This window comes from Citrus sinensis, chromosome 4 (genome assembly GCF_022201045.2).
Source record: "Citrus sinensis cultivar Valencia sweet orange chromosome 4, DVS_A1.0, whole genome shotgun sequence".
Lineage (NCBI taxonomy): Eukaryota > Viridiplantae > Streptophyta > Magnoliopsida > Sapindales > Rutaceae > Citrus > Citrus sinensis.
In genome coordinates this window covers 596055-621129 of record NC_068559.1, presented here as the reverse complement: position 1 = coordinate 621129, position 25075 = coordinate 596055, and the positions used below count along the sequence as shown (strand labels likewise).

At 35.7% G+C, this 25075-nt stretch overlaps 4 protein-coding genes across 5 annotated transcripts; 1 reads left to right on the top strand and 3 right to left on the bottom strand.

Moving 5' to 3' along the window:
• Positions 1 to 31: 31 nt before the first annotated feature.
• LOC102625942 (codeine O-demethylase-like) lies at positions 32 to 3762 on the bottom strand. The gene is made up of 4 exons (XM_052439998.1): positions 3000 to 3762; positions 2680 to 2927; positions 2286 to 2610; positions 32 to 2210 (listed from the first exon to the last, which is right to left on the bottom strand). Exons 1-4 carry the CDS (start codon positions 3393 to 3395, stop codon positions 1965 to 1967), a joined length of 1215 nt encoding a protein of 404 aa, XP_052295958.1. The 5' UTR covers positions 3396 to 3762; the 3' UTR covers positions 32 to 1964.
• A 138-nt stretch (positions 3763 to 3900) lies between these two features.
• LOC102626229 (thaumatin-like protein) lies at positions 3901 to 9426 on the bottom strand. Of its 2 annotated transcripts, none has more exons than XM_052439999.1 (2): positions 9147 to 9426; positions 3901 to 5441 (listed from the first exon to the last, which is right to left on the bottom strand). In XM_052439999.1, exon 2 carries the CDS (start codon positions 4670 to 4672, stop codon positions 3926 to 3928), a length of 747 nt encoding a protein of 248 aa, XP_052295959.1. In that variant the 5' UTR covers positions 4673 to 5441; positions 9147 to 9426; the 3' UTR covers positions 3901 to 3925. The 2 variants fall into 2 exon arrangements, 1 of the variants encoding a protein (XP_052295959.1); XR_003066450.2 differs by lacking the exon at positions 3901 to 5441 and adding an exon at positions 6889 to 7496.
• A 100-nt stretch (positions 9427 to 9526) lies between these two features.
• LOC102626522 (uncharacterized) lies at positions 9527 to 13699 on the top strand. Its single transcript, XM_006486331.3, has 5 exons — positions 9527 to 9680; positions 10206 to 12010; positions 12358 to 12559; positions 12658 to 12854; positions 12946 to 13699. The coding sequence occupies exons 2-5, from the start codon at positions 10225 to 10227 to the stop codon at positions 12996 to 12998; spliced, it is 2238 nt and encodes a 745-aa protein (XP_006486394.1). The 5' UTR covers positions 9527 to 9680; positions 10206 to 10224; the 3' UTR covers positions 12999 to 13699.
• A 4477-nt stretch (positions 13700 to 18176) lies between these two features.
• On the bottom strand, positions 18177 to 20646 carry LOC102626822 (L-type lectin-domain containing receptor kinase S.4). Its single transcript, XM_006486332.4, has one exon. The coding sequence runs from the start codon at positions 20395 to 20397 to the stop codon at positions 18301 to 18303; it is 2097 nt and encodes a 698-aa protein (XP_006486395.1). The 5' UTR covers positions 20398 to 20646; the 3' UTR covers positions 18177 to 18300.
• Between the last annotated feature and the right edge of the window lie 4429 nt (positions 20647 to 25075).

The following is a 25075-nucleotide window of genomic DNA, read 5'->3' as shown; positions in this document are numbered from 1 at the left end:
TATGGTATCGATCTGATATATCAGTACCTTAACCATGGAAATATCAAACATCACAAACCAAACTAAAGTTTTTCATTAATTATTAAGCCAATACATGATTAGTTTTATGCAGTCATTGATATAGCTTAGAAACTGTAACACGGCTGGCAATTATTCACCTTACAGCTTCAGAATTTCGGTGTGAGCTTTGTTTTCCATTTTCCTATCTAAATATTGACCAAGATAATCAATAAACTTAATGTTTCTGTGAACTCTAGACCGATCATCATTCACCGTTGTTTCCACTGGACCGATTTCTACTTTATATGGAAGCACAGCGGTTAACACTGACATTCTAGCTTCCTCCTCATTTGTTACAGCTCTCTGTTCAATGCTTCAGTACACTCCATTACTCCAAATCTGGAGAACCCGACAAATTTATAATGTCAATGTTGCATTAAGAAAATTCTACTCACCTATAACCTATTTGAAGTCAATCTTTTGATTATTGAATACCTCAGCATCATCGCCGATGTTTACAAGAAGTGTATGTGGAATTGGTTTTACGGGAATTCATTTATCTTTATGCTTAATTTGTAGAGCAGTGATCTCATCATCCAGCAGAAGAAAAGTTATTGTGCATGCATCAGAATGGGGGCTAACACCATGAACAAGATCCGGTCTTGAGCAAGTTGGATAGTAATTCATTCTCACAGCTTGTTTCATCTCCCTATGTAACATTTTAAGACCATCTTTATCCATTCCCATCAATAATGATAGCTTGGCAAGTACTTCCTCAGCCACCCTTTGTATTCTTCCGAGTATTGTGCTACTGCATCCCTATTGCAACAAATATTAGAAATGAAACTAGTGTCTTCCAGCTATGACTGTATCCATTGTATGTCAAGAGAATGATAACACATACTTGAAACCTGGTATTGTGGCTGGCCAGAGCTTCAGTTTCTGATCTTACATGGTTGACAGGGTGAGTCATTAGGAATACGAGATCACACTAGTCGAGCTTTTGTTGCTCTGAGACTACATAGCCTTGCCTCTATCTGTAGACTGTAGCTGCCACTAGCATACTTCATCTTTTCATCCAAATGAAGTTCACAAAATGCTGCTACTGCTGCCTTCATATCACATGGCACCGTTTCTGCTATCCCATTATTTGTTACCGGGGAAAAAAAATGCATTCTGGGTTACGTTTTATAATACATTTTCATTTGGTTGAATATCGTACCTGAAAGAAGCCCGATTCCTTGCAAGCACCGTCTAGTTTTCTTTGCTCATCTTCATCTCCACTGGCCAGTGAGAAGTCCATGACTGGTAGCTTCAATGAAGCTGGATAGAACTCAGTATCAAGTGGCCTGTCCTTTTGATCTTGTATGTATCTTTAAGGCACAGACTGAGGGTCATTTCTCAGAGGATCCATTTTTGTTTTTCATATACAAAAACATGTGCTTAGACACTTAAGTCTTAAGTTGAGAAGCAGACTGCTTCTGTAAAGTCAAATGTCTAGTAGTCTATCTCTTTCCCTTCTTTTTAATTTCCATTAGAAAATTCATGCAATACTTTTTTTCTTGTCTGACTTGCTATATTGAAAATCTCAAGCTGAAGTAATGCTGGGTGTTTTAGGGATTGGCACCTTGGAGCGAGCTTCTTATTTCTCTCTTTTCAATGCCGGTGGTTCACTTTCATTATATCAAATTTTGTGTCAAAAATTTAAGCCAAACAAAGTCCTAACAGGACAAATATTTTTGGTTAATTTATTCAATTTGTTCCATGATTTACTTATTTCTTTTTAACACTTCGTTATGCCTTAAACTATGAAGGTTACATATCATATCATAACCCAGCTTAAAATCAATTAGTTTTATCTTCTGAGATGCAGCAGCAAAGTGTCACATAACAAATTGGCCGACGTTTTGCATTGTTTTCATTCGTTTGTTACAGAGCTTGTAAACATGCAACAATTATTCAACTTACAGCTTCAGATATTCAGTGTGAGCTTTGCCGTCCATTTTCCTTTCTAAAGTGTGTCTAAGATAATCAACATACTTCATATTTCTGTACATTCTAGGGAATTGTTTGTCATCCACCATTGATTCCAAAGGACCAATTTCTACTTCTTCACTTGGGATCACAAATGTGGCCACTGACATTCTTGCCTTCTTATCATTTGTCACAGCTCTGTGTTCAACGCTTTTGTACAATCCATTGCTTAAAACCTGAAAAGCCAAAAAGCATACAATTTTAATTTCAAAGTAGTAATGATAAAATTCTATGCAAATATCATTAACTACCTCAGCTACATCGCCAATATTTACGACAATTGCATCTGGAATTGGTTTTACAGGAATCCAGCTGTCTTTATGCTTAATTTGGAGGCCAGTGATTTTATCATCTTGCAGGAGTAGGGTTATCGTGCTTGCATCTGAATGGGGACTAACACCAAGGACAAGTTCAGGTCTGGAGCAAGTGGGATAGTAATTCATTCTTGTAGCTTGCTTCATCTCTCCATGCAACATTTTTAGACCATCTGTATCCATCCCCATCAGCAATGACAGCTTGGCAAATATTTCTTCAGTGACCTTTCGTATTTCTGTAGAGTACTGATCTATCGACTCCCTATGAAACAAATATAAGAAATGGAATCAATTTTTGAGATCACTGAATGTTCGAAATGATTATACATACTTGAAACCTGGCAAAGCGACCGGCCAGAGCTTTAAATTCCTAACTGAAGGTGGGAGGGTCACTAGGAACAGGACGTCGCTCCAGTCGAGCTTTTGCTGCTCTGAGACTACATAGCCTTGCCCATATCCTTGAACATCATTGGCTGGCATTGTGTACTTCTTTTTCTCATCAAAAGGGAGTTGAAAAAATGCTGCTATTGCGTCCTTCATATTGTGTATCACCGTTTCTGCTATCCCATGATTTGTTATCTGCAAAAGATGCATTACCCATTATGTTTCAGTGTACTAAGTACCACAATTTGTTGCATCGGTCGAATGTACCTGGAAGAAACCCCATTCTTTGCAAGCGATGTCAAATTTTCTTAGCTCATCTTTATCTCCATTGGCCAGCAAAGACATGTTTATGACTGGTATTTCGGACGAAGCATAAGAGACCTCAGAGTGATAATCTGGCCTGTTCTGGCGTTCTTGTATGTATCTTTCAGGCACACACAGAGAGTCATTCCTCACAATCTCCTGAACGCTGGGCACAGGTAAAGATTTTCCCCAACCCAACTCCTCGTCTTCTTGTACACATCCATTCCCCACTTCCGGATCCATTTGTCTCAAAAAATAGTCTAATCCATCATCCATGCAAAAAAAAAATAACATATATATATATAATGACGTATTATTGGAATCAAACTCTTTCCAGTTTCCCTTCTTTAAAGGTTCCATCAGAAAATTTCTGGAGTTTCCTCGTTGTCTGACTTATATGTATCCAAGTGTTATTGGAATCAAAGGGAATGGATTGGAGGTTTCTTCTTAGCATTATTGTTTATGTCTAGTCAATGGCGGCGATTCACTTTGATTATATAATATTTCGAGTCTCTATAATCAAATTCCTAACAGAACAAATTTAATTTTAATTTAAAATTCCTTGATTTCGACAGAAATCAATGAGAACTATTAAAGTATCTTCTTGAGATTTGGGGTATGCTGGCCTTTGTGATCCCAAGACCGAAGTTATTAGTTCCAGAAAGCTGTTAGAAAATGCTTAACGTCCAGGAATGCAGTGTAAACAAGAAGCCACTAAGCATTGAACAAGTGGGCTGAGGCCTAATGATGAGAGAGCTTTATGATTCTATTAAACATTTTCAGTAACAAGAAAACTTCCATTGATATCAAAGTGAACAACAAAATTATACCAGAATTAGAAATCCAGCAGCAAGAACTGAAAACAGCATCAGAAACCATACATTAATCCGTCAATTAGGAGGACAAAATGTAATGACATAGCGAGGAGCCCTGCAAGTTTTAAGGCTTGTAGAATCATCATAGGCATAGCTATAGGCCCTGGGGCAAATTGCTTTAAAAAGATGGGAAAAAACAGTAGGTTTGCATCTTCTCGGATTTGCAAACTCCCCAGTGCAACAATACCTATCAGATTTTGCAGCGACACAGGCACTTTTGCAAGCCACCAGTTTCCCTTGTTTCTTCACCGCCAAGTTAGCAGGGCAACAAATGTTTAAATCAGCCTCACAGGCGGCAACTCCGCAGCCTGCACCACCACCAATTGGTGCCATTGAAACAGGCACGTTGAAACCATCAACCAAACTCACATCATAGTAATGTAAGGCCGACGCTTGTGTCCCCAGAGTCATTTCTACTAGTGTGGCTGGGGGAACACCACCAAGTCCTTTACACTGTCGAAGGCCGGCGCAGTCCCCAGTTTGGCATGAGCCTTTGCCTGTCGTTTCATCAAAGCAACAGCCTTGTCTTGGCCAGATTCTGCCTGACCATTTTTCCGGAACTTCGAGGACTGTTTGCTCCCCACTGCAGAGAACAAAACCGCCATTATAGGGAGTCTCGTGGCCAGCAGTTCCTAGGATTCCAGGCCATATGGTTTCCTTGCAGTTGTTTACTAATATCAGTTGAGTCCCATCTGCCGACGAGAAGCAAAAAAGACACAAGAAGAAGAAGCAGAAGCGGAGAAGATGCGAAGAAGTTGTCATTTGTTTTTGAATTTTGGTGACTTCAAACTGGTGGCTTATTCACAATATGTATCTAATAAGCCAAAAATTAAGCCTAGTGATTGTGCATGTGGGAAACAGTTGTTTCTTCCTTTGCCCCCACTAAGAAAGACTTTAAATTTTTTATAACTGCTTTTGTAAAACCGGTTTAGTGGTTTACTACTAATCAAATAAAATGTCCATTGGAAAAATAAAAAATAACAAAAAAAAGTCAAAAAGTTTCTTTTCCACCCCACCTTTTTTTTTCTCCCTTTTTCAAAATAATGAAATTCTTACTTGATCCAACCAACCCATATGCGTATTACATTGTGAATGACTTCAAAAAAAAAAACTTGTGGATATAGTTTTGATGAATTCAGCAGTGCAAATGACAACATAAGAGAATTGTCGATTGACTACAGTGCCAGAATTCTTTATCAGGCCGGACTAAATTATAAATTTATACACATATATATATATATATATACGCGATGTCAATAATCTCACTCTGAATAAAATACATATAACTTTTATAAAATTTTAAATTTTTTTTTTTTGGGGGTTACTGATCCCCAAATGGTCGCCTCAATAAATTATGTACATTACTAAAAATTCGGGACTGGGACTAATATATCAAACGGTGCTGCAATGCTGATGTATCCAACGGCAAAAGTAGTTGTGCAGCAGGCAATGCTACAAGAAGAGAAATTAGGAGAACACTTACACCTAAAAAGAGTCGCTTACAAGCCTGATTCAAAGTAACCACTCTTGCCTTTTTTAACAACATAGCATTCCGATTTCAACCCAAAAAAAAAAAAAAAAAAGACAACATAAGATTCCATTCTTCATGTTAAAGAGTCCTCTATTAAAGAACTTGGTTAATAAACCTGATTGAAAAATTAACTGTGAGATGAGATTTTCAGTCATGTATGATTTTTCATTTAATTTCCTTAATCATTTTTTTTAAGCAAATTCAACCATTTACATGACTCTAAATTTATTCCTAGATTCTATATTTATGTGAAATTAATCAAATAGGTTGTAAATTAATCTCAATAATGAAATAAGAAACTTGAAATTAAATTTTCACCTTAAATTATTCACTAATCATCAACAGGGATTTTAAGAAAAATTTAAACTTTGATTCGAATTTCAATTAGATTTCACGAAAGCTCATTAAAAAAATACAAGAGGATAGGTTTGAAAGAAATCCATTAAATTCCCAACGGGCAGAGAAATTAACTATTAGGCTATGCTTGGTTGCTAGAAAGGGATGGAGAGGCGAGGAAGGGAAAAAAATAGAAGGAGAAAGGAAAGGATAGAGAATTCCATTTTTAAAGGAGAAGAATTGATTTTTTTTTTTTTAATATCTAGAAAAGTTTACCCTTTATGTTAATTTTTTAATATTTACTATTAAATTAATTATAAAACCACATATATGTTTAACCATTGAAAAACTAGCCACCAGGTTAATGTTTCATTCTCTATGACTTGGCAAGATTTATAATGCTTTTATCAGAAGTGCTTTTTCCCCCTTATTCTTTTATATAAGAAATATGAATATTATTTCAAGAAAAATAACAAAAATATTGTGAGAAAACATACTAAAATTTCAAGTGCTTAATGAAATAATAGAAATATAACCCATAATATTATTCAAAAGACAGAACACTTTTTGTTAGCAATATTCATTTTTCTTATGGAAGCAATGTCCATAACAGCCCATAATATCAAACAGTGTCCAGAATTTAAAATAACAAAAAATTGCAAAAAAGCTTACTCAAATTTCAAGTGCTCAAATGAGTTATATTTCATAAGTTAGACATTAATAAACCATAGAATGAGTTAAATTTTACCATTAAAGAAAAGTCCAACTCATGTTTCTCTGTTCTCATACAAAGACTAAAAAAATTTGAGCGTGGCACTACCCAGAGCAATTTTATCTTCTTCAACTCATCACTCAACCCTACTTGTTTGTCATTGATTTCTTGTCCTATAACTTGACTCGCGGCACTAGAATTTTTTTTTTTTTTTCCGTTTGCGCAACGATAAAAGTTGTTAGCTCTTTACTATAAATCACACACAAGTCCTCATGATATGAGAATGCTTTGTTCTTGAAGTTTGTTGCCTCTTTATGATTCTATAATAAGTTTGCTTAACAATATTAAATTATAAATAAACACTGCAAAAAATTAAAAAGAAAAAGCAACACAAACAACAACAAAAATAGAAACAAAAACTGTAGCAAAGAATAGTAGTAAACAGCAGAACTAGCAGGTAAAACAGCAGCAAAAAGCGATTAAAACTCAATCAAAATTAAGCAATTAATAAAGAGCAGCAAAAGCAGAAAACAGCAAAAATTATGTCCTAAATCTAGGCCCAGATTACTTTCATTAGACTCGCAATATCAGCACTATGCAGCTGTTTACTTGTCTGGGAAAATTCAAGAATACCAGAGATTTTTTCTGAAAGCAGCAGATATTTTTTATATTCAGGCATTCAATGTAAGAACAAGTAATCAAAGATTCAAAATGGCCGTTGCTGTCCATGTTCTTGGGCACAGGTTTCTAATTTCTTGGCTCCTGCACAGTAGTAAAGCACAGGCAAAAAAATCTTGATCTGTCTAAGTGACAGCTTATCCATTTAGGAAGATGACAAATTCAACTAATACAGATTGTAAAAGTGAATTTAGCACTTTGCAAAACTGGGAAGGAATATATATACTTGAGCCCCATTTAGGATAGCTACATTATGGTAGCATAATCCCCCATTTTATAATAACATTGTGGCAACAGTCAGAAAGGCTGAAAAGGGATTGAACTCCTATCTGGATCAAAGAGAAATAATCAATGATGTTGAGAATTAAGATGTGATGGAACTGAAAAATTAAAGCAGCATAATTATCAGGTAGTTTATATAATTATTTTTACAAAAATGTTGGTCTATGTATAAAATATGCTTAAAATTTAAAATATAATAATTATGCATCACAAATCAAGGTATCTATATACTGGATTTTGGCAGAGCCCATGAACCAGTGAGTTTAAAGCAAATGATTAACAAAGCACTGAAAAGTGTTTGAAACTCAAGTTTACAGAATTTAAACAAGTAACAAACAAAAAGAAAGCTCCACTTATTTGAATAATATTCATGATGGATGGTATATGGCTGGCTAAAAAAACTTCAAATGTGGAATAGGATGACAAACAAGTGGTGTAGCATAAAAGAGCAAATGTAATAGCATATGAACGCAGGCATATATTGTCAAGCAAACACAACTCACATAGCAAGGTGAGACGAGATTTCTGTCTCCTAATCTTGACAATAATGCATTAATTTATTTATCATAATGTCGATATCAAGATTAGATCACGAAATTCACATTATAATTTTTAAGCTCAGGGATGTCCTCAACTTCATGCACAAATTTCAGATTCTTTTTGGCTAGCTAGTGGAAAATTCAATGCAATTTTGATATTTATATTAAACCACCGCCGTCGTTACTCGTAAGTTGACTATTCATCTAAGGGTTACCATGTGTGACTACTGACACCACGTTGCACGCAAGATGCATATCATATTAGGCCTAAGCACATTTATCGAAGTGATATCGTGCTTCATGCTTTATGTTTTCTTTTGTCCTTTTCCTTTTCTTTTCTTTTTTGAGATCTTGAATAATATAACAAGCCCTCCAGAATTCCAGAACAGATGGAACCTGGCAAGAAGTTCAACATATTTAACAAACCACTGATCAGTAATTTTGCCAGGCTGAAAAAGAAATCAGCTTCTGAAAGAGAGGCATTTTTAGAAGAGAAGGAGATTAAATCACCAGACTATCGAAATATACTCAAATTAGGAGCCTCAATCTTGATTTCAGTCAACTAAACTAAACACCTATAGATACAGAGTGTTTTGAGGCAGTGCCTTGAAATATTCACACTCTCCAACTTATCACATCTGTCTAAAGTTATGGATTCAAGAAATTGAAATTGAGATACTACAATGTTGACACAAACAGAGTAAGGGATCAGGTTGTCACTGCTCCAACTTCGAACTATATGAGCATCCTATCAAATACCTCCTGGATCTTGGCTCTAAATTACCATTTTAAAAGCAACATATATAGACGAAAACTCAGTAAGTCTCAAAATCACCGTAAAAATAAAATCCCACAACTAAAAGGGAAAAATTCATCGAAATTAAAGCAACAAAAGCTCAATCAAATATCTCACATTCACCTTAAACGCAAAAATCTCATAACTAGAAATGGAAAATTATCCCAAATTAAAGCTGCAAAAACTCGAATAGCCGTCTTCAAACTCATTCTCCATCATCTAATAGACTTATTAAAAACTCACAAAACAATTACAACAGCCATACAAGAACATTTATAACAGCTAATAATAACAAATCAACAGGGCCATTAAAAGAACTAAATTAACACAATAACACAGATGAAAGAGAAGAGAAGCCGCACCTAAGTTGAGAAATAATTAAGCTGCAGAGTCGGCAATTGCTAGGATAGCACTGAAGGTTGCTTTTATTCGCCGAGAACAGATGAAGCTCTCCGGCTAAGCACGAACTTGACTGCTGTTTCTCGAGAAAACAACGGACAGAGAAATTAAAGAATGCGGTTTCAGAACCATAACGGTAACGAACCAGAAAACTGATCGGTTTAAAACGGCGGTCAGCGGCCGGTCTAAACGTAGAGCGATTTTTTAATTAATTACTATTTTTTAATGTTTTTTCCCTTTTATTCTGGAGGTACAACCGTTTACGAGGCAACCGGGAGTTCCGGTTTCACACTTATTAAAGCCGGTCCACTTCATCACGTGACAGGATGATCCGGTAAGACTCGGATTACTTTTGGTTAACCAGTCCGAATGAGACCGTACCCTAACCGGTCCGTCCGGTTAACCCTCCTTTCGGTTCATATCCCACCCCCAGCCCCCAGCCCACCTTAACTCGGTTCTCTCTCACATTGGAAAAAAATCAGTGATTCTAATCACAAGTAAGTTCCAATTTCTGTATTCTCTTTATTTTTATTTACTTATTCTTGGAAACGGTGTTCTCTGCTTTCCTTTTTTTGTTTTTTTTTAAAATATCCACAGAGTTCTTGCATTTTGTGAAGTTTAATCAGTAGCCTTTTTATTTTTAGCAAGCAAAATTTACATTTTCTTTTCAGTACCCCAAAAAAAAAAAAAATTAATGCTAGAGTTGAGGTGCTCTATTATATGAATAGATGGGTGATTGTTAAATATTAGCTGCGAAGTAAAACAATTAAATCTCTAAGTTTCAGAAGCATTACAGTTCACAAATACACACTGTATTTGTGAAGTTTATATTATAGATTTTTTTCAGGCCTAGTATATTTTAAAATCATTATAGTTTTGTCATAGAATTCTAGCATTGGCCTTTTTCTGTTTTAAATATTGCTTTGCATTTTTAATAAATTAATTGCTTGATTTTAGTCGTGTTCGAAAGAAGTGCTTGCTGTTGTAAGTTTTAACATTAACAGACTATTCTTTTCTTATAGCATTACTAAGATTGATGTAATGGCATCTGGACTGGAACCCATTCCGATATCATCCCAAAAACATGACCCTGCATGGAAGCACTGTCAAATGTTTAAAAATGGTGATAGAGTACAGCTTAAATGTTTGTATTGTTTCAAACTATTTAGAGGTGGGGGGATTCATAGGATTAAGGAACATTTAGCATGCCAGAAGGGCAATGCGTCTACTTGTTCGCGTGTTCCACTTGATGTTCGCCTTGCAATGCAACAAAGTTTAGATGGGGTTGTTGTGAAAAAGAAGAAGAAACAAAAGATTGCAGAAGAGATTACAAATAATAACCCCACTTTTGGTGAGGTGTATGCATTTACTGATCAGGGCGATGTTACTCCTGGTTTGCCATTGCTAGATGATTCAAATACACCTGAGGCTTGTTCAAATTTGGTAGTTAGCAGAGATGTCATCAGTAATACTACTGGAGATAAGAGAAAGAGATGGAGAGGGAAAAATTCTTCTGTGAATGCTTATACTGGTGCTATGATCAGTGCTTCATTAGATGCTACAAGGGGGAATAATCCTATCTTTATGGCAGTAGGAAGATTTCTTTATGATATAGGGGCACCTTTAGATGCTGTGAACTCAGAATATTTCCAACCTATGGTTGATGCTATTGCTTCAGGAGGTCCTGAGGCTGCAATGCCTTCTTATCATGATATTCGGGGTTGGATATTGAAGAATTCAGTTGAGGAGGTGAAAAATGATGTTGACAGATACACAACAACATGGGGAAAGACTGGTTGTTCTATTTTGGTCGACCAGTGGAATACAGAAGCAGGTAGGACTTTGCTTTGTTTTTTGGCTTATTGTCCTGAAGGAACAGTCTTTTTGAAATCAGTAGATGCATCTGGCATTATGAACTCCTCAGATGCTCTGTATGAATTGCTTAAGCAAGTGGTGGAAGAAGTTGGAGTAAGACATGTTTTGCAAGTGATTACTAGTAGTGAAGAGCAGTTTATTGCTGCTGGGAGGAGGTTAACTGATACATTCCCTACTCTCTATTGGACTCCGTGTGCAGCTCGTTGCTTGGATTTGATACTTGAGGATTTTGCAAAGCTTGAGTGGATAAATGCAATAATTGAACAGGCTAGAGCTGTCACAAGATTTGTGTACAATCACAGTGTGGTTTTGAATATGTTGAGGAGGTATACTTTTGGCAATGATATTGTAGAACCAGGAATCACTCGTTCTGCTACAAACTTTACGACTTTGAGAAGAATGATTTCCCTTAAACCAAATTTGCAGGCCATGGTCACTTCACAGGAGTGGATGGATTGTCCATATTCAAAAAAACCAGGGGGACTGGAAATGTTAGACATAGTAAGCAATCAATCGTTTTGGTCTTCTTGTGGTCTGATTGTGTGTTTAACAAATCCCCTTTTGCGGCTTCTCAGAATTGTTGGTAGTGAGAGGAGGCCTTCCATTGGGTATGTCTATGCTGGAATGTATCGAGCAAAAGATGCACTTAAGAAAGAACTAATTAAGAGGGACGAGTACATGGTCTACTGGAATATTATAGATCATTGGTGGGAACAACTGTGGCATCTTCCTCTCCATGCTGCCGGTTTCTTCCTTAACCCCAAGTTCTTTTATAGTATCAAAGGTGACATACATAATGAGATCGTGTCAAGAATGTTTGATTGCATAGAGAGATTGGTTCCTGATACAAAAGTGCAGGATAAAATCAGCAAAGAGATAAACTTATACAAAGATGCTGTTGGAGATTTCGGGAGGAAAATGGCAATCAGAGCTAGAGACACTTTACTTCCTGGTGAGAGTCCACTCTATTCGATTATCTGGTTATTTTCAACTGCTGTATAACCTGACCTCCCTTATTTGCATAAGTCAAATTTACAGGAAATATAATACCTATATCAGGTAGGAGGAGCATAAGAAGCTGTCCCTTATTTTTGCCCACACATAACAAAAACATGATTAAATGGGAGGAAAACTGGTTTTTGTCTGTGCATGTACAAAATGTGAGCATTCATGAACAAGAAGATTCAAAGTTACTTAAGGCAATTAAATATAAGCAAGCATTCGTTCTTACACTTGTTACAGTTAGTCTTTTGGTTAGTTTGTGGTTTGCTGATGGTTTTAGTATACAACTTGTTTTAGCTGAATGGTGGTCAACATATGGAGGGAGTTGCCCAAATTTGGCACGTTTAGCCACCCGTATTCAGAGTCAAACTTGCAGTTCATTGGCAGATACTCGAAATCAGATTCATTTTGAACGAATATATGATACAAGGAACTGCCTAGAGCGTCAGCGTCTGATTGACCTTGTCTTTGTCCAGTACAACTTACGACTGAAACATATGTAAGTAGATTCTAGGGACCCTTAATATCTTTGAAGAAGGTATATAAAAATTCCATGGGAAAGAAAATATTATTATTTGACCAACTAATTTTTCATAGGGTTAGCAAGAAGAAACAACAGGATTCTATGGACCCTATGTCGTTTGACAGCTTTAGCACGCTTGAAGAGTGGATTACAGGGAAGGACATATGTTTGGAAGACTACGGGAGCTCAGATTGGAAGGCAGTTGAGCCACCCTCCGGTAGCCCAATGCTTTTAGGATCTTCAGATGATGAAGTCGAGGAATTAGCTGGAGGTAATTAGAGTTCATCAAGTGTAGAAAAATATTCCTGAAGGAAAATTTATACTTAATTTTTTTTTTTTTTTTTTTTTGGGGATCAATGCAGGCTTTGATGATTATGAGATTTTTACTAGAGTGAAAGAGGGTGAGGATGAATAGAACGTTGATGAAAAATGTTGGAAGCCAGTAAACTGATGAATGATGATTGTTGCCATCCTGCCTTCACTCTAATAACAATAAAAACGCAGCGTAAGTTAACGAGTTGTCTGTCTTCAATGATGAGTAAGACCTAGAAATTGCTGTATTACTTAGGTGCTGTCATGACTAGGAAGATGTAGGAATGTATATTTTTTTTCCTTTTTTTGTGTTGGTGTTGTCGTGGTAAGATTAAATTCAGTTTCTGTTCTTTCTATCTTATCAACAAGCTAAGAGCAAAGTTGCTGAAAGTCTTGATCAAGGTACAATTGAAACTGCTGCACGCTGAGACAACAAGACACTCAAATGCACATACAAAATGCAATCACATTTTTAGCATTTTAAGATTATGAACCACTGCATGATTACTCCTGTGTATTGGATGTAACGCAGGGTCCAGGTGGGCAGTTTTATGTGGCATTATAGTAAGAGTAGTGCTAGGTGTAGAGAAGCACGAGAGAAAGACGAGAGAATTTTATCATCTCTTTCTCTGCCCTTTTCTTCTTTATTTCTCTCGTCTTTCTCTCGTGCTTCTCTTCACCGAGCATTTTCCTTAGTAATGTGGTTGTAAAATTTCAAATTATCGATACATATTGTGCCAGGTTTTGTGAATAATTCAGGCCTCTGAACCCGAGACAATGTCAGGCTTGTCTTGTTACTCTTTCTATTTTACTCTTGCCCAAAAAAAGTTTAAGTTGACTTGTCAACAGAAGATTTTCGATTTCAATACCGATTCTCATTTTCTTTTCTTTTGGAAAATATTGAAAAAGACAGCAGATACAATTCCCCGCCAATAAAAAGTAACTTGACAAATCCACCAAACAGCACATGAAGAAGAGACAAACCCCAACAAACAAGAGACCCCAAAGAAGGCCTCAAAAGAACCAGTACTCCTCAAATCCATGGCCTTGCTGCGACAAAAGAGCCTTTGCTTTTTTATTATGCAACGATTGTTGAGACAGTTGGTTGTGAAAGAGTTTACCAATCAACTTTCCAACCAAAGCTTAAAGCATCCCCTATCAAATTAAGTGCGATATAATTGCAAGCATGATACAATTTATGTTATTCACAATGACAATCTAACCGTTGAATGTACCACCTCATTATTTTTCTTTTCATAGGCACAGTTGAGCATTATGAACATTCTTACTGTATTGGGTTCACCGGGTGCGGTCGGATTGCTTCTCGGCTGTCGCACATTAATTTAATTTTTTCTGTGCGAGTCAACTTTAGTTATAAAGATGGTGAACAAGGCCATAATCCATCGGTCCATCCTTATTTACCAAGGATAAGTTGTCTAGCCAAATTCAATTCTCTCTTCTCTCCCTATATTTTGTGGATTCCTCCGCAAAGCACTGAAGACAATTTTATAAGGCTCAATATGATTGAATATTGAATAACTGGCCCGAAAACAAATTCAGTCTTTTACTAATATTTTGACTAAGTTTCTCGAATTCAAGTTGATTATGCTTACTCGAAGAACGAAGATCAAACAATTCCCAATCATAAGTGAGAAAAAAAAGAAGAATGAATATTATAAGCAAGATATAAGTACAAAATAAAAAGATCAAATGATAGCTAAAGGAGAAGGCGGCCAGCCATTGGGGGTTGAAGTAAGGGAACAAATGGAAGTACTTCACCAACATATTGAACTAATCTCATTTGAGAGCCCTCCATATCATAACAGAACATATTCGGATTCTTTTTGAAAAACACAATTTGTGAATTCTTCGGGTGAAATTCTATAACCGTTGGATAATCCAACGGATAGAGATAATAATAGGGAACACTTCACTTAAAATCTATTACATAATGCTGTCTCCATTCCGTTCCAGGAATCACTAGGGAATTATCATAATTAGTGAGTTTCTTTCGAAGAACGAAAACTCTAAACCCCACGAAAACATCATCGTAGCCGCATTGAAGCATCTCATCGATTTCAATTTTTGTGAGAATCGGAACAGCTCTACCAGTGGTACGTGCATGCGGCATTTTGATCAACCACGAGTTATCGGTGGCCATGTTGGGGTCGCAGGCAACGATAGATTTTGAAAGCGTTAACCAATAAAAGATGCCCTTCTAAACTTGTAACAGCCCTAGGCGAATCCTACATCGACAAAGTACAAAGAGATGTTGGGTTTATAATGGGTGATCTTCACACCGTAATTGATAAGACTCGTTTTGGTGTATATGGGTGTCTCAGAAACAAAATTGTGCGGCCTTATTAAGGCCTAAAGCGGACAATAACTTGCTAAGTCTGGGTTGTGTTATGATAAATGGTATTAAAGCTAAGACTGGGTAAAATCGGGTTCAAATCAACTTGATCGGGTTTCGGCTTGGATAAAAATTCATCTGAACTTAACCCAAACATATAACCCGATCTAATCTGATCGAATATAATTCGAATCAAATCAGGTAAAAAAATCAGGTTGAGTTTGGATCGGGTCGAGTTCGAATTAGATACAATTTGGATTAGATTCAGGTCAATTCAGGTTAATTCGGGTCGGGTGAAATCAGATCAAATAGGATTCGGGTCAATTCGGGTCAACCGATTGTGTTTTCGGATCAGATCGGGTAAAAAACTGATTTGATCGGATTGGCATAAATGCATTCGATCAGGTTTTATTAACAACCTAATCCGATTCGAACTCGATATTTTTCGGATAGGGTTAGGTCGAATCGAGTCAGGTTGGGTCAGGTCGGATCGGGTCAAATATTTTACCCACCCCTAGGGATGTCAAATTAACCCGGATACATTCCGGTCCGGATCCGGTTTTATCTTAACCCGGATGTCCGAAACCAAGACCCGGATAATTTAAATATAAAAGCAAAAAAACCCTAATGCCTACTGCAGCCGCTTCTTTCTTCTCCAATTTCTCTTTCTTTCTTCTCCATCGTCTCTTTCTTTCTTCTCCATCTACTCTTTTCATTAAAACAAACCCACTGCAGCTGCTTTCTTTCTTCTCCAATTTCTCTTTCATTCACTCAAATGACTTGGAAAAATCTTTGTATTGAAAGGAAGACAAAGAGGAATTCACCCATTAAGGCTGATCCTCATTTTTTGTCACTCTTGCTGGTTTTTGATAGCTGCTTTCCGCCATTCTTGCTAGTTTTTTGTCACCAGAAACTGCCGAATCTCCACAGCAACTTTCTGACAATGCTCTCCTCGACGCCGACGACAACACCAATGCCACAAAAAATCTGAAAACTCAGCAATCCTCCCTCAACATTCATTGAGCTATGGTTTCGGGATTTTGGTGATTTGAGATTTGGAGATTTGAGGAAGTAACATCGAGAGAAAAAAAAAATTGTAATAGATATGCGGGTTTGGAACCCGCAATCCGGAAACCCGGCTTTTTATGGGTTTAACCCGGTCCGGACCCAGAATTAAAATATCCGGGTTATATCCGGGTCCGGTATAACAAAATTGTCATCCGGGTCCGAAACCGGAAAGACTGAACCCGGACCCGGACTCGGATTTTGCCATCCCTACCCACCCCTAATAAAAGCTTGTCTGCATATCATCTTGAGTGATGGTGCGGCAAGTCTTAGCGAAACCCCTGAGTCCCTAAGGGAGGTGGAATGTAACACCTTAGACGAATCCCACCTCGACAAAGAACATTTAGCGATGGTGAGGCAAACCTCAACGAGAACTCTAAGTCCTTAAAGGGGATGAAATATAACACCCTAGATGAATCTCACATTAACAAGCACCTCTAGGATGATTTTTGGTTTGATATTGAGAGTAACTGTTTTGCTGCTGTAATTGCTTGTCTTTCAATAATATTTTCATTATAGATCTACTTGAAGAAGATAGAGATTGAAGAAAAGGGATTGTCTCCAAATTTTCTAAGATAATTTTACAATTGAAGGACCACCTTTCTTTAGCATGTTAAGGTCACGATCCTGCAGTTCGTCTGTTAAATGCCAGTAATTACTCCCGCACATGAGATGTAATGAGAGTCTCCAGTCGTGAAGTTTATGGGGCATTAGAGCAATCTGGTTGTGAAATTTCAAATTATCCATAGAGATATTTTATTGTTTTTATTAACAATCAATTCAAGCCCCCGAAATCTGAACTCGAGACCATATCAAGCTTGCCTTGTTACTCTTTCTATTCTCTCAACAAAATTTGTTCAACTTCAATATCGTTTTCGCGTTATTTTATTTTTGAAACTATCAGATTTTGTTAAACTTCAATACTGTTTTCGCGTTATTTTGTTTTTGAAACTACCTTTTTTTCCCCTCTCAGCATTGAAAATATTAGAAAAGAGAGCAGACTCGATCCAGTTCACCGGCCGACATGATGAAATCATTAATCATATAACCTGCTGACAAATCCATTCAAATATCCCTTAAAGAGATCATGTACTACTACTGTTTCTCGTTTAACATGTTTTTCTGCAATGTTTTAATATTGCGATTGGATGTCACATACGCTAAAGATTACGTGTAGAGCTGGATTGTTAAAGAATTTGTCAATGCGCCTAACAACTTGATGAAGTTGAATTTTTTTGAGTGCACTCATGCCCCCCACTACATATTGTTGCCCTATAATGATTGAAGGCTTTGTTTGGATGTAATTCTTGTGATTTATCTTTTAGCTATGAAGACTCATTTTCAGGTTCAGGTCCACCACCAGGTCACCGACGAATACTTATCGTTATGCTAGATGCTTTTTGTCTGTTCTTTTTCTTCTAGCAAGAAGTACTGATGAAGACAGACAATGTGGGATGAGATCCAACTTCACAGTCAGCTTGAGATTTGTCTCGAGGAAGGATCATCACCCTTGTTATTGGTGAGTTTTCTAGATTGTTCACAATGTGATTATTAAAATATCAAATTTAAATGTACCGACTTCAGTGGCTGTCATGTCTGTCTCTCATCCTTCATTTTAGAGTTAAGTTCATCATGCTTGAATATTGGCAATGTAACAACTCCATAAATTACAATTACAAACTGGGTAATGAAGACATGTTTGGGATTCCAAAACTAAATAATAAAACTGTGACAAGATGTGCTGCATCTACTATTTAATGCAGTCAATATCTACACAGTTTTATCACATTCAAAATCAGCTCCCTACCCTGCATATGGATGAAATATTCTTGAAACCGAATATTTAACCCAAAAAGAAGAATGTGGAGAAGCGCAGATGCAAGGCATAGATGTATATGATACATTTACATTGAAGCAGTAAGTTCTATACCCATAGTGAAAAACTAAAAATCTAAATACAGAGACAAGATAGTGAAAACTCTCTCCCCTAACCACACCTATCTACATCACCTCTACCTGAGAGTGGTGAAGATGATCCAGCTTCAATATCAACATCTGCATCGTCACCGGCAGACGACCAATTACTCACCTTCTCAAGTAATGACGAATTGGGATATGAATAAACAAAATCTTCAAACTCAGGACCGTCAACCCCAGCACCACCACCACTAGTCTTTTCTTTCTTTCCATCACATGCATCAGGTGCTGCAACCGCTTGAGGCAATGGAACCTCTCCTTCCAAGTACCTCACTACCTGCCTCATTGTCGGCCGCGCCTCGGCTGCATCGTTAGAACACATTAGCCCCAATTTCACCACATCTAGAGCCTCAATCTCATTGAACTCACCATTCAATCTTGGATCAACTACCTCAAGAATTGCACCAGCTTTCCATCTGTCCCAAACCCAATCAACCAATATGAGCTCTTCAGGCAATGCCTTGGGCTCAATTGGTCTCCTCCCACATACCACTTCGAGTAAAAGTGCACCAAATGCATATACATCTGAGCTTGTTGTTGGCTTCCCAGTGCGTGTGAGCTCAGGGGCTAAGTATCCCAATGTTCCCACAACTCTAGTGGTGCTTGGATTTGTGCCACGTTCATATAACTTAGCCAAACCAAAGTCACCTAATCTTCCATTTAACTCAGAATCTAACAACACATTCCCCGCCTTAATGTCTCTGTGAATCACAGTTTGTTCCCATTCCTCGTGCAAATACAAAAGGCCTGAAGCCACACCTTTGATGATCCTATATCTCTGTTCCCAAGTGAGAATAGCTTTTTGTTCATCAAAAAGACACTTGTCTAAGCTTCCATTAGGCATAAAATCATAGACAAGTAACAAATCACCTCTGCGTCGACACCATCCTAGAAGCTGAACAAGATTTCTGTGGCGAAGACGGCCGATACTTGAAATCTCGGAAGCAAATTCTCTCAGGCCTTGTTTTGATTCATTAGAAACTCTCTTGACAGCCACTTGAGTATTAGTACTTGGTAGTGTCCCTTTGTAAACTCTGCCAAATCCACCAAAGCCAAGTAGCTCTTTGTCTCTAAAACCTCTGGTTGCTTTCTTGAGCTCTTCATAAGAAAATCTATGGGGACCAACATCAAGCTCCCATGATTCAAGAACGTCAGCATTCCTGATTTTCTTAACAAGGTAACAACCTACAGCAATAGCCAAAAACATGACAAAAAAAGCAGAAACAGTAACCCCAACAATTAAACCGAGATGTTTCTCCTTAGGCCTGGGAAGTGAAGGAAGAGAATCCAAAGACAAAGATTTAGCATCACCACTCATGTTAAAACTCCACCCCAATATATAATGTGAGCTTGCAAGCAAACCTGTTGATGACGAGAATCCAACATACATAGTTTCTTTCACAATTGGTGATAGATCCACATCAAAGGACAAAATCGGTGATCTTGGTTTCACAGAAGAAGGTGCAAGCCTCACTTCTAAGTGATTCTTGGATGAGTCATAATCAATCCAAGCTTGTATAACCTCGCCGCTCTTGAGATTCAACACTTGTTTTGTTGAATTCTCAAGAAAATAAGCAGCTGGCTCTGAGGCATTTGATCTCAAGCTGTTGATATCAATGCCAACATGATTATCATTGATATCGCCAAACTCAAAATCTTTCACAGTATCAAATTCAACAGCAAATATGTGGTTGGTTAAGTTTCCTAAGTCACTTGAATTGAGCAGGCCAAGATACTGGCTGGGAAGAGTACCTGGGAGCTCCTTCGAAGCGGAGATAGTGAAAGCAAAGCCGTGGCCGCCAAGTGCTGTATACTCAGGAACTATGGCGAAAGCAAAACAAGTGGAGAAAGATAAAGACTTGTTGTTGCGAGTCGAGTTCTTGAATTTGATAGGAGATGAATAAAAAGCATGGCCAAGAACTCTAAGCGTTGTGTTGGTTAACATGAGTTTGCCATTTTTTTCAATCTCTGCAGCCCCATTTAAGCTCATGTTGTTGTTGTTGGCTGCGTCACGAAACCCACTGAAAAAGAACTCCTCTTGTTGAGAAAAAACTGGGTTTGCAAGAAAAATGAAAAGAACCAAGAAAAATTTGAGCTTTTTTGCCATGGAAGCGGTCAAAAAAAAGAAAACTTTGAACCCTGCGAACCAGAAGATGATGACTGAGAATGGAATTATGTTACAAATTTTTAATTTTCAAAGGCAGTGATTATAAACTGGGTTGAAGGAGGAAAGAAGAAGGAAGCTTAAGTAATGAGTAGAGGCTGCTGCCACTCATTTCTTCCAATTTATCACTTACGGTGAATGTTGCCGAAGTTTGTCAAAAATAATTAGTCGTCATCACCAGGTGACAGGATAAGTACAACATTTTGTTCCCTGAGATCATTTTGTTATATTTTAAAATATAAAATTTATAGCTAAAATAATATTAATAAAAATTTTATACCTTCAAATGTGCGAACGGGAGAGAGATCGTGATAGATTCTGGTCTGAATCTGATAAATTTTTAAAAGGTAAATTCAGATTAAAGAAATGAAAAAAAAAATGGTGCATGCATTTTTATTTTTTTAATAATCATAATCTTGTGTTAAATTCCATCAGTTTAATCTTTTACACGTGGGGGTTTGGGGTTGTGGAGTTTGAACTGTTAAAGAAAGCACTGGAACACACCCCACCACGCATGCACGTTTCTGTGCCGTCCTCCAGTCAAAAGAGAGTGACGCCTTTCTCTTTCTTATTTCCTTTTTTGAGGTTTGATTTTTTTTTTCTTTTCCATATTTTCACATGTAAGCATAGGATTTCTATTATGAAAAGGGTTCGTGAAAGATCTATTTTATTTTGCGTAGGCTCATATGTAAGCATGGTGTAGTCCAGCCTTAGATAGTGACTTATGATATGGTGGTGTTACAATTTTACCATTTAATTAGTGTTTTTTCATTAATATGTATGCATTTAATTAAGTTTGACGTAAGGTTTATTTTATGAATGATAATTTTTTCTGATGGAATGAGATTCTGCGGGATTCTATCCTATTTGGGACGGAATTGAGACATATTTTTATTCAATAAAAAAAATATAGGGACGGGAGTATGATTTTTTTTTTATCCTATTTGCATGTACAGGACGAGACTGGTATTGGTAAATCTCGTCACATCCTGTCTCATTGCCAACTATGAATGAAATTTTTTTCAATTGAGATGAGATCTCGCAGGATCCGAACTTTTTTGGAATGGAATTAGAACATTTTTTTGTTCCAAAAAAAAAAAATAAGGATAATGAGATTTTTTTTTTATTTCACTCGTACATACATGACGAGATTAAGATTGGTAAATTTCATCACATCATGTCTCATTGCCAACTCTAGTTTATTTGATTCCCATTCGAATTTTAGTGAAGTTATGGGTTAAAAAAATAATTTAAATTTTGTCCGCTGCTTCTTCTTAAAACATTGAAAAGATTTATATGTACGTAAAAAAAAAATATTTTTATTCGTGTACAAGAATCAAAATCAAATTGGAATTGCGGAGGATTTGAAATTTCAATGGTCTAACCAAAACTTTATATTACGTTTTTTTTTTTTTTACTTTCCTTTTTCCTCTTTCATAAAGAGTTCTTCTGACTTCCGGTGGTCTCCTGCCTCATGAACACAACCGCGTTCCAATCCCTATTAAACTGGCCGGTAGCATAATAAATTGGGGAGTTTTCATAATTGTTGCATCAAACTCCGCTGCATGTTAAATGCATGAAGTGAAAACTTCATGCAACACGTGACATTTTTAACTTGATGCAAAAATTCTTACAAAAATCCAATTTGGTTAAATGCGCGGTGCAAAGTTCTTAAAAATTCAACCCCTTTGAGATTTTGTTTTTCTTCCTGCAGGGATTGAAATTTGAGGTTAATAAATTTATTACAAGTGAAATGGTGACTTCTTCCCAAGTTAGTGATGTGGCGCTTAAGAAAAGATTCAGCATTCAATAGTCTTTTAGCACTTATACATGCTAGCGGAGTTTGGTGAGCCATCAAATTGTCTTTTTTGACCAACAAAAGCATTAGGCTTCAATTCATATTAGTGTGTTTTAACAATGTCCCTTATACTAATCTACTTTCTTGAATAAATGTATTTTATTAATGGAATATTGTCACTATGAATTGTTAAATCAATCAAAATTGTTTTTATATTAGGAGTCAACATGGATTAAATCAATCAACATCCATATGATATTCCCAGCCACCAATTCTTTTTTTTTTTTCTCTCTCTCTTCTTCTTCTTCTTTGAAACAACCAATTTAAAACTTATAAAAGAGAAATGACCAACTACTGACTTTTATCACTCAAGATATATAATATTGTGCTTCCTGAATTTATTCAAATCTGGCTATAATCTCATAATTATGTATTCCCTTATCTTCACAGCCAAGAAAATCTATTGTTACTCAAGCAATCAAGTTTTGGTTATCAACAAAAAGGTTTAAAATAAAAAATTGATTGATTGAACGAAAAAAAAAATGGACTAAAATCCAATGTATGAAATAGATAAATTGGGAAAAGGAATCTGAAGATTGTGATTAATTATTATTCTAATCTCATTACTTCCATTTTTAATCTCATAAATTTCTCATTCTCCAACTTTAAGTTTTCTATTATTATAGACTTGTTTTAAAATATGATTTTTTTTAAAAAAAAAGGCAAGGATAGATAAAGTTAAAATTTATTTGTTAACTTTTTAAAATTTTAACTCAGATGGCTAACCACATAAAATTATTTAAAAACCACTCAGATGGCTAACCAAATAAAATTGTTTAAAAACCACTCGTCCACGCCCTTGACGCGTTTTAAAATAAGAATTGGATTTGGTCCTCATCGTAATTTTTAATAATATTACAAAATGGGTTAGTCTCAAAGAATGGACATATCTATTATAAGATATAGATAGGATAAGGGAGCATTATAAAATAGCAGAAGAATTGAGGCATAAAAGGGTTCGACTTTGAAGTTCATATAAAATATCTTTTGTTTTGTAGTTTAATTAAAGTTGGTCTTAATTAGCAAGGATCTTTATTAGGGAACATGGTTGATTTGTTTCCTCGTAACAAGGTGGTGGTATGGGGCAAATGATTTACAAAGTCAACAACTACTTCGAATTTTCAAGAGCGTTTTCACATTCAATAGCTTACATTAACAAAAGCACTTTCGATTTAAAAGGTACTTATTTTATTTATTCACTTTCTTAATCAAATATTAGATATCAATTAACAGGTAGCTTATTATGTAGCTTTTGAATTTGCATAAACAGAAATGCTTTTTGCCAAAAATGAACGCAGTGATACATGGGCTACTGACCAAATACTCAATATGCAGCAAATATGGGTTTTGAAGGAACTCGCAACACACCCGAAAGCACTTTCAAAAGTAATCATTTGTCAGACAAAAAAAAAAAAAAGCACTTCAAATGCCTTTTAGCTTTAAATATAGGTAAATTAGACGGTAGCTTAAGATTCTGTATTTTAAAAAGACTATACTTTTTTGGTATTTTTCTGATAATACTAAAATTGATGAATTTTTTAAGTTTGGTGTGGTAAAAAAGAGTATTTTTTAGACCTGTCTCAATACTTACCCTATAATTAAAATTTTTGATACAAATTCTATAAATGATAAACTTAATGTTAAAGAGTTATAATTAATAATATTGAATAATTGTTAATTCATTCATTATTATTTTTTCAAAAATAAAATTTAATTAATTATTTATTTTACATTAAAAAATTTCTTACACTCTTCTCTATAATGATAATTATTACAATTATTGGCTCACTTTTGAAGTGAAAAAAATAAATTCTTGAAATATTGGTTCTAAAGGAAGTAAACAATTTATCTTCTTGACTATTTTGCTTCTCTGAAATTTCTTTGGATCATATTGGTTATTGTTGAAATTTATGATATAATTAGAAATTAATTATATTTTAAGTAGGGGTGGCAAAACGAATAATCGAATCGAATTCTAAATGAATTGGATCAAAATTTTGTGGATTCGCATTCAATTCATTTATTAAATGAATTAAAATCTTAGGATTCGAATTCGATTCATTTATTAAGTGAATATTCGTTTCGATTCGTTTAATATAATTAATAAACGAATCGAATCCAAATTCGTTTATTATTCGTTTATCGTAATAATAAACGAATTCATAACAAATTGAATTGAATATGAATTCACTTACAAAAATTAAATAAATAATCCAAACTATAAAATTTTTCATCTCATTTATATATGGTCTTATTATTATTTATAATTACTAGATTAACCTTCAAATTAAAAAAATATAAATATTTAAGAATAAATAAGTAATTTAATTAAATGAATAATAAACAAATTTTAAACGAATAAATTGTATACGGTTCATTTATAACTCATTTATTAAACGAATTCTAAATGAATAAACGAATCAATGTCTTCAAACCCAGATTCGATTCATTTAATTAACGAATCGAATCGAATTCACCCATTTATTAAATGAATCAATTCTTTCAAACCCAAATCCATTTAATTCGCTTCGAATTGAATCGAATAAACGAATTCTGACCCAAATTACCACCCCTAATTTTAAATTCTTTTATATTTCTTTGTGTGATCAGCTTACAGAATGTAAGTAGGCCTCAAAGAAAAAATTCACCTAAGGCCCCAGGCTCTAGGGCTGGCCTTGAATGCATCTATATATACGTTGTCCCGCGAAGCAAAAGAAACAAAAGTGCATTTTAAAGAAACTCTCACAAATAATGTAATAATCT

Coding starts and splice junctions, on each gene's coding strand:
- LOC102625942 (XM_052439998.1), bottom strand. CDS start 3,395: ATGGAACCTTTAAAGAAGGGAAACTGGAAAGAGTTTGATTCCAATAAT. Junction 2,928..2,999: donor AAGAATGGGGTTTCTTCCAG/GTACATTCGACC, acceptor CATCTTTTGCAG/ATAACAAATCATGGGATAGC. Junction 2,611..2,679: donor GTCGCTTTGCCAGGTTTCAA/GTATGTATAATC, acceptor TTTGTTTCATAG/GGAGTCGATAGATCAGTACT.
- LOC102626229 (XM_052439999.1), bottom strand. CDS start 4,672: ATGACAACTTCTTCGCATCTTCTCCGCTTCTGCTTCTTCTTCTTGTGT.
- LOC102626522 (XM_006486331.3), top strand. CDS start 10,225: ATGGCATCTGGACTGGAACCCATTCCGATATCATCCCAAAAACATGAC. Junction 12,560..12,657: donor AACTTACGACTGAAACATAT/GTAAGTAGATTC, acceptor AATTTTTCATAG/GGTTAGCAAGAAGAAACAAC. Junction 12,855..12,945: donor AGTCGAGGAATTAGCTGGAG/GTAATTAGAGTT, acceptor GGATCAATGCAG/GCTTTGATGATTATGAGATT.
- LOC102626822 (XM_006486332.4), bottom strand. CDS start 20,397: ATGGCAAAAAAGCTCAAATTTTTCTTGGTTCTTTTCATTTTTCTTGCA.